General features: G+C 48.1%; 9 protein-coding genes across 9 annotated transcripts, besides 3 other annotated features; all 9 read left to right on the forward strand.

The window, feature by feature from the left end:
• Positions 1-207: 207 nt before the first annotated feature.
• Tco025E_01944 (cytochrome c oxidase subunit IX) lies at positions 208-582 on the forward strand (the record flags this gene model as incomplete). The annotated part of the gene is made up of 1 exon (XM_029368880.1): positions 208-582. One exon carries the CDS (start codon positions 208-210, stop codon positions 580-582), a length of 375 nt encoding a protein of 124 aa, XP_029230958.1.
• Positions 583-904: 322 nt separating this feature from the next.
• On the forward strand, positions 905-1,738 carry Tco025E_01945 (acetyltransferase; the record flags this gene model as incomplete). Its single annotated transcript, XM_029368881.1, has 1 exon — positions 905-1,738. One exon carries the CDS (start codon positions 905-907, stop codon positions 1,736-1,738), a length of 834 nt encoding a protein of 277 aa, XP_029230959.1.
• A 296-nt stretch (positions 1,739-2,034) lies between these two features.
• Tco025E_01946 (putative U1A small nuclear ribonucleoprotein) lies at positions 2,035-2,526 on the forward strand (the record flags this gene model as incomplete). The annotated part of the gene is made up of 1 exon (XM_029368882.1): positions 2,035-2,526. The coding sequence occupies one exon, from the start codon at positions 2,035-2,037 to the stop codon at positions 2,524-2,526; it is 492 nt and encodes a 163-aa protein (XP_029230960.1).
• A 585-nt stretch (positions 2,527-3,111) lies between these two features.
• Positions 3,112-3,172: a microsatellite.
• Positions 3,173-3,237: 65 nt separating this feature from the next.
• Positions 3,238-5,403, forward strand: Tco025E_01947 (putative eukaryotic translation initiation factor 3 subunit 8; the record flags this gene model as incomplete). Its single annotated transcript, XM_029368883.1, has 1 exon — positions 3,238-5,403. The coding sequence occupies one exon, from the start codon at positions 3,238-3,240 to the stop codon at positions 5,401-5,403; it is 2,166 nt and encodes a 721-aa protein (XP_029230961.1).
• A 112-nt stretch (positions 5,404-5,515) lies between these two features.
• Positions 5,516-5,550: a microsatellite.
• Positions 5,551-5,689: 139 nt separating this feature from the next.
• Positions 5,690-6,259, forward strand: Tco025E_01948 (uncharacterized protein; the record flags this gene model as incomplete). Its single annotated transcript, XM_029368884.1, has 1 exon — positions 5,690-6,259. One exon carries the CDS (start codon positions 5,690-5,692, stop codon positions 6,257-6,259), a length of 570 nt encoding a protein of 189 aa, XP_029230962.1.
• Positions 6,260-6,479: 220 nt separating this feature from the next.
• Tco025E_01949 (uncharacterized protein) lies at positions 6,480-7,277 on the forward strand (the record flags this gene model as incomplete). The annotated part of the gene is made up of 1 exon (XM_029368885.1): positions 6,480-7,277. The coding sequence occupies one exon, from the start codon at positions 6,480-6,482 to the stop codon at positions 7,275-7,277; it is 798 nt and encodes a 265-aa protein (XP_029230963.1).
• Positions 7,278-7,471: 194 nt separating this feature from the next.
• Positions 7,472-8,593, forward strand: Tco025E_01950 (elks delta-like protein; the record flags this gene model as incomplete). Its single annotated transcript, XM_029368886.1, has 1 exon — positions 7,472-8,593. One exon carries the CDS (start codon positions 7,472-7,474, stop codon positions 8,591-8,593), a length of 1,122 nt encoding a protein of 373 aa, XP_029230964.1.
• A 54-nt stretch (positions 8,594-8,647) lies between these two features.
• Positions 8,648-8,702: a microsatellite.
• Positions 8,703-8,940: 238 nt separating this feature from the next.
• On the forward strand, positions 8,941-10,389 carry Tco025E_01951 (putative protein disulfide isomerase; the record flags this gene model as incomplete). The annotated part of the gene is made up of 1 exon (XM_029368887.1): positions 8,941-10,389. One exon carries the CDS (start codon positions 8,941-8,943, stop codon positions 10,387-10,389), a length of 1,449 nt encoding a protein of 482 aa, XP_029230965.1.
• Positions 10,390-10,800: 411 nt separating this feature from the next.
• Tco025E_01952 (uncharacterized protein) lies at positions 10,801-11,454 on the forward strand (the record flags this gene model as incomplete). Its single annotated transcript, XM_029368888.1, has 1 exon — positions 10,801-11,454. One exon carries the CDS (start codon positions 10,801-10,803, stop codon positions 11,452-11,454), a length of 654 nt encoding a protein of 217 aa, XP_029230966.1.
• Positions 11,455-11,612: the final 158 nt, after the last annotated feature.

Raw genomic sequence — 11,612 nt, forward strand, 5'->3', positions numbered from 1 at the left:
GTGTGTGTGTGTTTTTTTTTGGTTGCTAAATTCGTTTGGGATTCCAGTACCTTGTTTTGAATTTTGTTTTCTATTGTTGTGAGCTTCTCGTTTTCCATCTATTTCTATATCGCATTTGATTGCTGCTATGTGCGGATATTATTGAGACTACCGTTGTTATTCAAGGCATTGAACAAAAGTAAGGAAAATACAAAGAGACTCTGAAAGATGTTTCGCGCTGCCTTGGCTACCAGTAGGCGGACCTACCTAAATGCCTTCAACGCAAAGGCCAAAGCTCGTCCAAATTTTGGACTTCGGGGAGTTGGATTTTGGACGAGCGAGGTTTACCACAAACCGGGACAAAATTATTGGATGGCTCTTTGTGTCAGTGGCCCGTTTTTGATCATTGGTGCTATTATGCTTGATGGCTTCTGGGCTAAACTGGACGATATTGCTGGTGGTGGCCCAAGCCATCTTGACTATGGATGGCGGAAGGAGGACAGAAAGCCATGGGACTTTGCCTTTGATATTGGTGAGGGCTATGCGGCTGGCCCAGCAACCCTCAGGCCAGCACCGGGGGCCGTGGAGCTAGGACATCATTAGGAAAATAGGAAATGATTTCAAATTGGGGGGATGTTGGGATTTTAGTAATAGTAGTTTGTTTGTTTTTTCGTGATTTTAGGAAGTTTTACGCGCTTGAAAGAGAGTTGACATTGGGAACCTACAATGATTGTGGTGTAAACTTTCTTTGACTTTTTTTGTTGCCTTTTTTCTCGTGTGTGTTTAGAATAAAATTCTGCTTGGGAATCACATGCTGTTTTTTTCTTCCAGCATTGTTGAAGTTTGAAGTTGTTTTTCCTTCTTTTCTTTGTCCAGATTTTTTTCTTTTCCTTCAAAAAGAAAGGAGTTAATGAAACGAAAAAGGATGGTAGGTGTAAACTTTAAGACTCTTTTTAGCGAGTATGCAGCGGAGCACGTGCCTTCTGGATTTCAGAAAACAGATGCTTTTACTGAAATCTTCATGTGTGAGGCGTGTCTTTCGTGGTTATCCACTGTACGGGAGCTGCGGGAACATACAGAGGTATGTCCAAATCGATTTTGGATCCCAGGTGACGAGGTGTATCGCTGTCGTAGGAGACGATGTGCTGTGTTTGAAATTGATGGAAGAAAAGTTGCCTCTATTCCCTATAGTCGGCGCATTGCCAGAATTGCCAAACATTTTCTTGCGGAAAAGACCACATTGGACGATCTACATTTCTTTGCGTTCATTGCACTATTTGAGGTAAATGATTACGGTTATCATTTTGTCGGGTATTTTAGTAAGGAATGGAGAAAGAGTATGGCTTGTAAAAATTCACTTTCATGTGTGATGGTACTGCCACCGTATCGCCATAAAGGGTATGGAACGCTTTTAATTGAGTTGTCCTATGAGATGGGAAGGATAGAGGGAATTCCAGGCTCACCCGAGAGACCACTGAGTACCTCAGGGGAAAAGGTGTTTAGTCGAATCTGGCGGGAAGAACTGCTTCAATCCATAGATTCGCTTAATGAGAAAGGACTTCCACTTACACTGAATTCGCTTTCTTGGGAAAGTGGGATGACAATAGAAGATGTTGCTGTGGCACTTCATCAGCTTAACGCAGTTTTCTTTGTAACAAAGGCTAGTCCTCTACTATACCTTCCTTCAGGGGTTACAGCTTTGGCAAAGAAGGGAAGGAAGTTGAACCTTGAATCGCTCCTGTGGACATCTTTGCACTAGTTTTCCCTTTCTTTTGGTGTGTGTTTTTTTCTTACTGTTACTGTTGTTTCTGTGAGATGTTTCTGTGATTCCTGGATGTGACGTTCTTTTGACTGTGCATGGGTTTTCCAGGTGTGGGCATTGTTCTTGGGTACTATTTGAGACATTGCCAGCTTTATATCTGCTCTGTTATGGAAGTTGAGCTTCATTTCTCTCTACCTGATCTTGTGCTTGAGCTTGTGTTGCCTGAGAAGCCCCTTGTTCACTGAACACACAACCAGTACCCCCCCCCAAAAAAAAAAAAACAAGATATATATATGGAGATACTGCGAGTGCGAAACCTAGTTTTTCATTTCGGTGTAGAGTTTTGTAGGCTGACTCTACTGCGGTGTTTTGCTGAATATGGTGTGGTATATGACATTCTTCTGGATGCTTCTTGTGGTGAAGCACTCGTGTCATATACGGAATCGGCATCTGCCCAGGATGCATATTTAAAATTAAATGGATTTCTGCTTTTTGGTGAGGCAATAGAGGTAAGTATCACGACAGCTCCAGTTTCGGATATACCGGGGTGCCGTGTGACGTATAGACCTTCTAACTCTCTAGTCCTGCGGGGTGCCTCATCTTTTTGGGTGGAGTTGAATTTGAAACATGTTAAAGGAGTGAAGCAGCTTGTGCCCATTGATCCAGGCACCACTGTAGTTTCCTTTGAAAACCAACGGATTTCAACCATGATCAAGAAGCTGTTTGATGGACGCATTGACTACAATGGAAAAACTGTTTCCGTGCTGTATTTGAAACCGGCTTGAGTGTATGGAGGCCAATATACCTTTGTCTTTTGGCTCTGTCGGTTCTTTTTTTTTTTTGGTCTTGCTGCTTTAAAGCGCGGCACCATGCAGCTTGAAGAAATGATCAGGGAAGTGCACCATATGCAAAATGAGAGTTGGATTGCACTTGAAAGAACAGATTCTGAGCTACAAGTTGTTCGTGCTTTTCTTGGCCGGTTGCTGCTTTTGTTGGGCCCACCCGTGTCTTCGGAGACAGAAGGGAGACTGAGGCATAGCAAAGTATGATGAGAGGATATGCATTATATATAGTCTTTATTAATTTCCCAGGAGCTGTTGCGCCAAAAGCCACAAAAAAAAATAGTAGTCAAACAACAAGGGCTATTGCTGAAAGGGGGGAAGTACACGACCGGACTCTGGCTCACTGGGTGATGGGTGGGAGGAGGAGAGAGGGGGGGGGGTGTTTGTTACACGTCAGTGCTGTCTTGAAATTTTGAGCTCTAACGGATGGCACTGGCGTTGTCAGAGTCGTCACATCGGGGTATAGACACTGAAGAGTTTTCTATCATTGCTGGTTGTTTTGTCGTTTTTGTCAAGTGATTTTTTTTATGTGTGTGTGTGTGTGTGCGGCTACGTCTGTGTCTTCGTTTGTCGTATGCTGCTTGTCTGTTGATGCTGCTGTTTCCGCACTCTTCTTTTGTTTATCAATTTGCGAATCGAGTAGTTTTCTGCGACATGAGCAACTTTTTCGACGTCAGCGACAGTGATGAGAGCCTTGAGGAGGTCATCCATCAAGATGAGCAGGTGGAAAGGCAGGTGGCCCAAATTGACCCCAAGTGGTTTGAGGTCACTGACGATGAGGACGCGGATGAAAGGCAGGTGGTTCTTTCTCGCAATGAAAAGTCGCTGAATGAAATTCAGACCATCAGTGACCTTTTCGATTTCAACGTTGACCACGAGTCTTGGAATGAGGCGGAAAAGGCATTCGTTCAGCTGCGACAAAAGGCCACGGCACATAAGGAAAAATTTAAAACGATCCCTTGGCCGTTTCTGGAATGCCTTCGTAACACGCCTGACTTATCAGAAAAAATGGATGAGAAAGAGACTTTTAAAAGGCCCGAGGACTTTCATAGTCTGAAAAGGCTAATCAAGGCTCTCCAGGAATTGACTGAAACGTACAAGCACGATATCGAAAGGCTACACGACGAGGAAAGCGAGGAAGACGGTGGGGATGAAGGACAGGCTGAAGAAGAAAAGGAGCTCACCGAGGAAGACATCGCGCAGGAGCTGAAGCAAGCCTTGGTGCAAAAGGGTAAAAGGGCTGCGAGGTGTCAGAAGCTTGCTCAAGAGTGCAAGAAAAAGGGGTTTACAGCGCTTCGAATTACCGCCCTGGGAATCGCTGCAGACGCACTCCTGGAAGAAGATACACGCTTGCCCTACGTTGCCACTACCACCTGGACGAAGTCGTTTACCACTGTGAGCAGGTGCTATTCACTTATGACTGAAAATCCTGCAGTAGCAGTTAAAGAAGACTTTTCCGGCGACCTCACAAGCAAGCGGGCCATAATTGTGGATGGCTTGTGTGGTTTATTGCAAAAGCTGCAAATTCATTTACTGCGCATTGCGCAGTTTAAGACAGGCGCCACCGATGAGTACTTTGAGATAATTAAGTTGGAGAATCAACTAGTGGACCTGACCGACACTGTTCTTGGCTACTACCAGCAGCGCAGGCGTGGAAAGGCGATTTGCTGTCAAATTCTTATTGATATCCTTGGTTCAAGACGGCAACAGGCCCACGATATTCTCTATCATAAAATGACTCGACTGACCCGCAATATTGTCACTAGTTCAGTCATCGAAACCGTCCGTGAGCTTTATCAAGAACTTCTCGTTATTGGAGATGAAGAGGCTAAGTGTCGTGCCCTTCTCAACCTCGCATACCAGATGGGATTGGAGGGAAATTACCAAGAGGGAAGAGACCTTGTGCTTCGCTCTGGGGTGGAGGAAACTGTAGAAAAGTCTGTCCACCTTGCCATTTTGTACAACAGGGTTATTGCGCAACTTGGTTTGGCATCTTTTGCGGCGGGTGATGTCATTCAAGCCTACAACCTCCTCAGCCCTTTGTGGTCTAATCGAAACCATGACGTCCTGATTAGCCAAAGGATGCCAGATTACGTGAAGGAAAGCGAAGAAAAGGAGCTAAAATACCGCGATTTGTTGGTGCCTTCACATGCTTACATTCAGCATGCTCAGTTGGAGCTTGCAACGATGCTCTCCACCCTTGTGGTGGATACTCCAAAGGAAGCTAAAAAGCCGTATGAGGGCAGTCGTCATCAAAGCTATTTCTACCGGATAATCAATCAAATGGCGTACCAACCGTTATTGGGCGAACCGGTGGAATTCAGAGAGCAACTAACAGCCGCCTACATTGAGCTAAAACTGGGGGATTATGCTAAAGCCAGTGAAATCATCAAAAATATGACGGCATGGTCCAAGATGCCGAATGGTGAAGAAGCGTTTAACAAATTCCTGCAGCATTTAAAAGAAGCAGCCCTTCGTATTTTCTGTTATAATCATCGGTGTAATTTTGCCGCGATCTCCGTGGATATGATGATGAAGAAGTACGAGTTGACCGAGAATGAGGTAAAATGTGTCATCAACGACATTATCTCGGAAAGCAACAGCTCACTCATAGCTTTCTGGGATAGGGAAGACAAGTACCTTCACGTTGACCGAAGCAACACTTCTCGACTTCAGTATCTGGTGGAGGGAATCGCAGAAAGCGTGGTTGAAGTCGCACAGTACTCGGAGAGGCGCGTGCGCGACAGCGACTTCAGAGGCGGACGTGGACGTGGACGTGGACGTGGACGCGGGTACGGACGTGGTAGAGGAAACCGCTAAGTAAGAAAGGAGCACATAACCACCATTTTAAGAGTAATAGCACTAATTAGAAACGAGGAGAGGTAATTGCGACGCCGTTTCAGCGTCTCAGCCCAAACCTGTCAATAAAACGTTTTTTTTACTAATTTTGTTGTTATTATTATTATTGGTTGACTCGTTTCCATAATTTGCCTTTATTTATTGAGTGTTTCTTTGTTTCGTTTCATGTTTTCTTCTTCTTGTCGTTGCCGGCCGGGGGGGTGGGGGGGAGAGGAGGGGGCGCCCTTGACGCAGCAAGTAAAGGTGGATGACCGCATTGGAGGAGCATGCCTTCCTGGAACTACTCAGGCAAATTGAGAAGGATGGGTATGACCCAAACCTTGGAGAGCGAGCTGTTCTTTGTCGAACGCTGAACAGCGCATTTAATCCTACTGGCCTGTACTTTGCATCGGTTGGCGCTCTTTGCGGCGCCTTGTGCACTAATCGCACGCAACTGCTCTTGTGGAGGGGGATCAGCATGTTCGTAGGTTCACTGTACTCTCTTGAAGCCTCGTGGGCACTTCAAGAGCAGCAGCCCTGCTTTAGTTTCTTTAACGACATTCGATCTGTGGAGGGACATCTGAGAGAGAAGGCAAGTGAGTACCATTTGTTGGGGCGCCTAGATCACAAACACCGACGGCCTCTCAGGGTCCTCTTTGATTTTCTTACATTTGATAGAACATCGAAATGGCTGGGCCCGTCTCGTTCCCTTGCTGTAGATCCAGCGTTGTGGCTTACTCATTTCAGAATAGAGTGGTTTAATGGGTTGCCGCTGGACCCATTGACAATGTGTTACTGGGGCTTTGCATTCTATCGTCACAATTCAAGGACGGGGTGAAATGCGAGTCTCGTATTAATTTGGATGAGATTGTGTCATCGACGACGACTTTATTGTCCTTGCGTCCGTCTGTTTCGGTACATATGAGGCCTGTGGCGATACCAATGCCTCTTCCCCCTTTCCCCCTCCTCTTTTTTTCTTTTTATTTGCCCACTTTGTGCTCTCAGATTTAGGCCTTATTTCTCTAAAGAGACAGTCAATTGTTGACGTTTTGCTTGGAATGCAAAAGAAGATCATAGATGGTAACAGTGCAGAGGGACTTGGTTACGAGCCAGTGGTCATACCGAGGGAGAAATATGCGAAGGTGGTGCATGGGCGAAACATTTTTTTGGTAACCTGTTTTGGTGGAGCCGCCTTGGTGTGGGGGATGAGCCTGATTCCGCAGTGGCTTATGTATCGCTCCTTGAGGCGCATGTACCAGACATATTGTCGTGGCCGAGTATTGGACCTGACGCCAAAGATAGCGGATGCCAAGGATGTCAGCTTTTATGAGATGTCGAAGGCGGTTCGTGTGGAGTTTATCGTGGACCAAAAGGTCGTTGATGATGGACGATACAAAATTGATGCGACCCTCCCCGAGGCGGTGCAGGCGGAACGGCGGAAAGCCATGACGTTGGATTTTATGGTCAAAAACGATCACAACTGGGTTGGAAGCACAGTTGTTTTTGACCTAATCGAACGGAGGGAAACAGAGCTGCCCGATTTCCACAGGTACGACACTGTGGTGATCCGAAATGAGCTATTAAATAGAACCGAAACGGATGCTCGTCAGATGTTGAATGCCGCCTCAACGTATGTCAGCAAAGACGGCTATGTACTACTGATGGATTTTGGGAGTCCCTCTTGGCCCACGCTCCTGTCTGCAGTGCGCTGGTTCAACTCTCTGACGAGGAGTTCCATGCACCTCACACACGACTATAACAAATGGATCAGAGAAGATGCTCGTTACTCGCTGGTGGAAGAGCACAGGTGTCTGATGGGGTTCCATTATGCGTTGGCTCTCCGGCCGAAGTCATGAGACTCTTTTTGCTTGCTTTTGAGATGCGCCTTCCTGGCTTACTGCGCTGCCGCTGAACGTGTTTCGCACTGGTGCCGTGATGTTGTCTGCTACTTTTTCTTCCCCGCGTCTCATAGCACCACCCCGAGTTTTTTTTCTCGTTTTTGTTCTTGCTCGAGTAACAAAGTCGTAGTTTGCCGAGATTGCGTCGGGCGATGGACGAAAAGCAGGAAGAGGCTGTGAGGGAGTTGAAACAACAGCTGCGGGAACTCGAGGACGCACTTTCGGCTCAAGAGAAGCTCCTGCAGGACCGAAGTCAAAGAATGGCCTCGATCTCGCTGTCGGTTGCCGATGCCGAGCGGGCTCTTGAAGAAGGGGAGGAGGAGCTACAGGAGGCTCAGGTGCAACTTGAAGATGTACTGACTGAGAATCGTATAGCGCGCACAGAGCGAAGGAGGCTTCAGACAACCTCAGAGTCCCGTCTACCGCGCGAGGAATATGTACAGGGACTCTCCGAAGCCGATGCTGGACTGAAGGAAATGCAGGGCCAGGACCAATCGCTTGTGGCGCAGGTGGAGTCGCTGAGTGGCTCTGCTGAGGGTGCGGATGCCCGACGGCGACTCACCTTGGTGAGTCTTATTTCCATGCTGGATGAGCTACAGACCTCGTTAAGTCGCAACCACCAACGCGTTCCGCCGGAGGAGGATGCACGAGCGCGGGAGGTGCTGAAGGCTATACGCGAGCTTTCTCGCGAGCGCGAGCGAGCCATTGCGTATTGCGTGAGGAGGAAGCGGGATCTGGCAGATGTCATTGAGCTGAAGAAGCAGAGAGCCAATGAACTTATTTTGGATTCGCAGCGAAACCTGTCGAGTCTTGTTGAAGGTCAGGAAAAGGCCGCCCTTGGAGTAGTTGAAAGGATACAAGCAGAACGTAAAGCACTTCGCGAAGAAGTGGAGAACGTCAAGAATGCGAATCAGCGGCTTTGGGATGCTCTTCGTGACACCAAATATTCTTCAGACTCCCTTCAGGCCGGGGAGTCCAAACGGGAGGCCTCCATCTCTGCCAGTGACGCCCTCCGCGGGTCTGCCGCAGCCGAGGAGGAAAAGGAACATCTTCGTGAACAACTAAGACTGTTTGAGGCGAAGCGAACGAAGCTACAGCGAATGATAGATGAATTGAGAACAAATGTAAATATGGAGATGGAAAAACATGCGACGAAGCTGAGGGATCTCAAACGTGAGATTCAAGCCCAGCAGCGCGAAAGTCACAGACTTGAAGGTGAAAACAGGAAGCTGAAATCTTTATGCGACTCGTTGGCTTTGACATTTGAGGCGTGACACTGCAATTATCCATTGGTGTGACGTGTTTTTCTGCTTGCTTATCCCGGCCGCGTTCTTCTTGTTATTGTTGTTTGTCGCTTTTGTTGTTGCTGTTGTTGTTGTTTTTTGGAGGAAGGGGGAAAGAGGGGGCGGCTTACGCCACGGAGAAAAGAGGGATGTGGCGCCCTCACTACTGCATGGAATGCACTCTGCATTCTGCATGACGCCGCATCGGTTGCGGAGGGTGCACGGTAGTTTAACCTGCAACTTATTTATTCTTCCTCTGCTTTCTTTCTTGTTTCCTTTCCGTTTGTTTTTACGAGCAAGAGGGAAAAAAATTGTTAATAAAAAAGATACACGCAGGCATGATACGTTTTCTTGTCTTTGTCACCCTTCTCCTTTGCTCGCTTCGGGTGGAGGGAAGTGAAGTTGTGGCAGCCACCGATAAAGACTTTGACAGCGTCCTTGCAAGGGGTGAAGTGGCGCTTGTGAAGTTCTACGCCCCTTGGTGTGGGCACTGTCAGAAGCTTGCCCCGGAGTGGGAGAAGGCAGCCAAGGAGATTCCCAGCGAGGCGATCATGGTGGATGTCGATTGCACTAAGGAAAAGGAGTTGGCCAAGAAATACTCCATTCAGGGGTTCCCCACAATTATCCTCTTCCGTGAGGGTAAAGAGGTGGAACACTACAAAGGGGGCCGCCAAAGCACAGATCTCGTCAACTACGTGAAGGCAAACGTTGGGCCTGCAGTCGTTTATCCATCGAGTGCCGAAGAGTTGGCCAAGTTAAAGGAAGAGCATGATGCTGTCTGTGTGGGGGTGGCTTCGGGCACAGAATCGGCCCTTTCAACGACGCTGGCAAATTCTGCACAGAGGCTAAGGATGAAGTTGAAGTTTGCCGTTATCACGGATCCAGAGATCCTTCCCGAGGAGAAGCCGGAATCTATCATCGTATTCAGAAAAGGTGGGGAAAAAGAGGTTTATGAAGGGGCGATGGAGGCTGAGGAGCTGAATTCGTTCTTGGAGGTTTCGGTTCTCCCCTTCGCGGGGGAGATCGGCCCGAGGACGTACATGAATTACGCTGGACTATCAACACCGGTGGGTTGGGTCCTATTGAAGCCGAGCGGGGAGGCGTCGCAGGAGCTGAAACCCAAACTTGTGGAGTTGGGAAGGAAAATGCGCCGTCATGTGGTGCTCCTTTGGGTAGATGCGGAGCAGTACGGGGTGGCACCAAGCCTTGACCTTCCAGAGGACGCAAAATACCCCGCATTTGTGATTGCTCGAGGTGAGGATCACTTTGTTCATCCGTCCACTGAACCGGTGACTGCTGAGGGCATTGAAAAATTCATTGTGGAGGTCTCCGAAGGCAAAGTGGCCAAGGAGCTCAAGTCCCAACCCGTACCTGAAGTTGAAACAGTTGAGGGGCTGACCACGGTTGTGGCAAAGACATTGGATAAACACCTCTCTTCTGGAAAAGACATGCTGATCGAGTTCTTCGCTCCATGGTGTGGTCACTGCAAGAACTTGGCTCCAACGTACGCGAAGTTGGCGAAGGAATTTGAGTCCTCGGACGTTATTATTGCCGCCATGGATGCGACCGCTAACCACGTGGACCAATCGGTTTTTGCGGTTTCCGGGTTCCCGACCATCTACTTCGTTCCCCATGGAAAACCGCCAATTAGCTACGAGGGGGACCGCACTTTCAATGACATGTACGAATTTGTTCGTGAACATAGCACGGCTTTAAAGGATACGCCGGTCTCAGAAGAAGTCAGGAATAAGGAGGAGGATGAAAATGGTCAAGAGGGAGATCTCTAGAGTGGACGCAGGTGGTGTAGTGTAGATGCTGTGTCATTGCATACATGTGTGCTTCAAACCACTCGGCCTGGGTTTCGAATGAGGTTGCCTCCCGCATTGGAGTCAATCCCACACACGCACACATGCACAAGCACACGTAAGGAGAGTAACTTTAAAATAAAAAAAAGACGATCCTGACTCTGTGGGCAGCTGAAGAAGGAATTTCACCGTTTTCCTTCTTTTTTTTGTTTTTCTTTGTGCGCATCAGCTGCTTCCCGTTTTAGGACTCGTCTAATTAATTTGTTTATTGATTTGGCTGGAGATGGGAGACCATGGTACTTGGGGTCTTTCAAGGAGAGGCAGCGTGATTCACTTGGTTGCTCTTGTTACTATGCGTTGGGCGGTTTTTTTTCTTCTTTTCTTTGAAGGTGAATGGGCAAAATGGAGAGTCCCCGCTCTTCTTCGGATTGCGACAGTACGAACGTGTGGCAGGATTTGCCTGAGGGCTCCTACGAGAGGGTCGTTGCCCTCACGAGAGCGTATTGGCAGCGATTGGCGGAGGTGGACCACAAAACGAGCGCCTTGCATATTTTTGGCGGAGAAGAAGAAGTTGTCGGCTCTCTGCTGAATGAAGAGGTTATGCGGCGGTGCAGCCTTGAAAAGGAGGAGCAAGCTGCAGTGAGCACCATCATGAAGCGCTGGACACACCGATCCATGGCATTTGCCGCGGAGTTGCACACTCTCAAGGTGACCGAAGTGAGGATGGCTCAAGTGGCCAAGCAGGGCGTTCTCCTTGAGAAGCAACTTTATCGTGAACAATTCCTGGATTTCTGGCGGAAGCAAAAGAGGGAAAGGCTGCAAAGGCGTCCCGTTCACGTTGGCAAGGTTCTTATGGATGCATACAAGCACAATGTGCTTCCCTTTGCGACCGATCCGGTTGAGTGCTGGGAAAGAGGTGTCGTTGTCCCCCCTGAGCTTCAGCAAAGTGTGGTGCTCTCTGATAGTAAAGGGAGCGTTTCGCTGCCTGCCTTTCATGAGTTATCCATGAGGCTCCGAACAGCTTACCACCAGTATCGAGTTCAATAAGGCAGTGCCTCATTTGCGAAGGAGACCGCAATCCGTGAATCGTGAGGTACTTTTTTTTTTTTCGTTCCCCCCCCTCCCTTCTAGTTAGTTTGGAGGGGTTTCGTTGTTTTCCCCCTTTCCGACAATTTCCAAGAGCGGGAAATAAATGCCGTAAACTT

Source organism: Trypanosoma conorhini (genome assembly GCF_003719485.1).
Source record: "Trypanosoma conorhini strain 025E chromosome Unknown Tco_14.4_contig_00071, whole genome shotgun sequence".
In the NCBI taxonomy this organism is placed as follows: Eukaryota; Euglenozoa; class Kinetoplastea; order Trypanosomatida; family Trypanosomatidae; genus Trypanosoma; species Trypanosoma conorhini.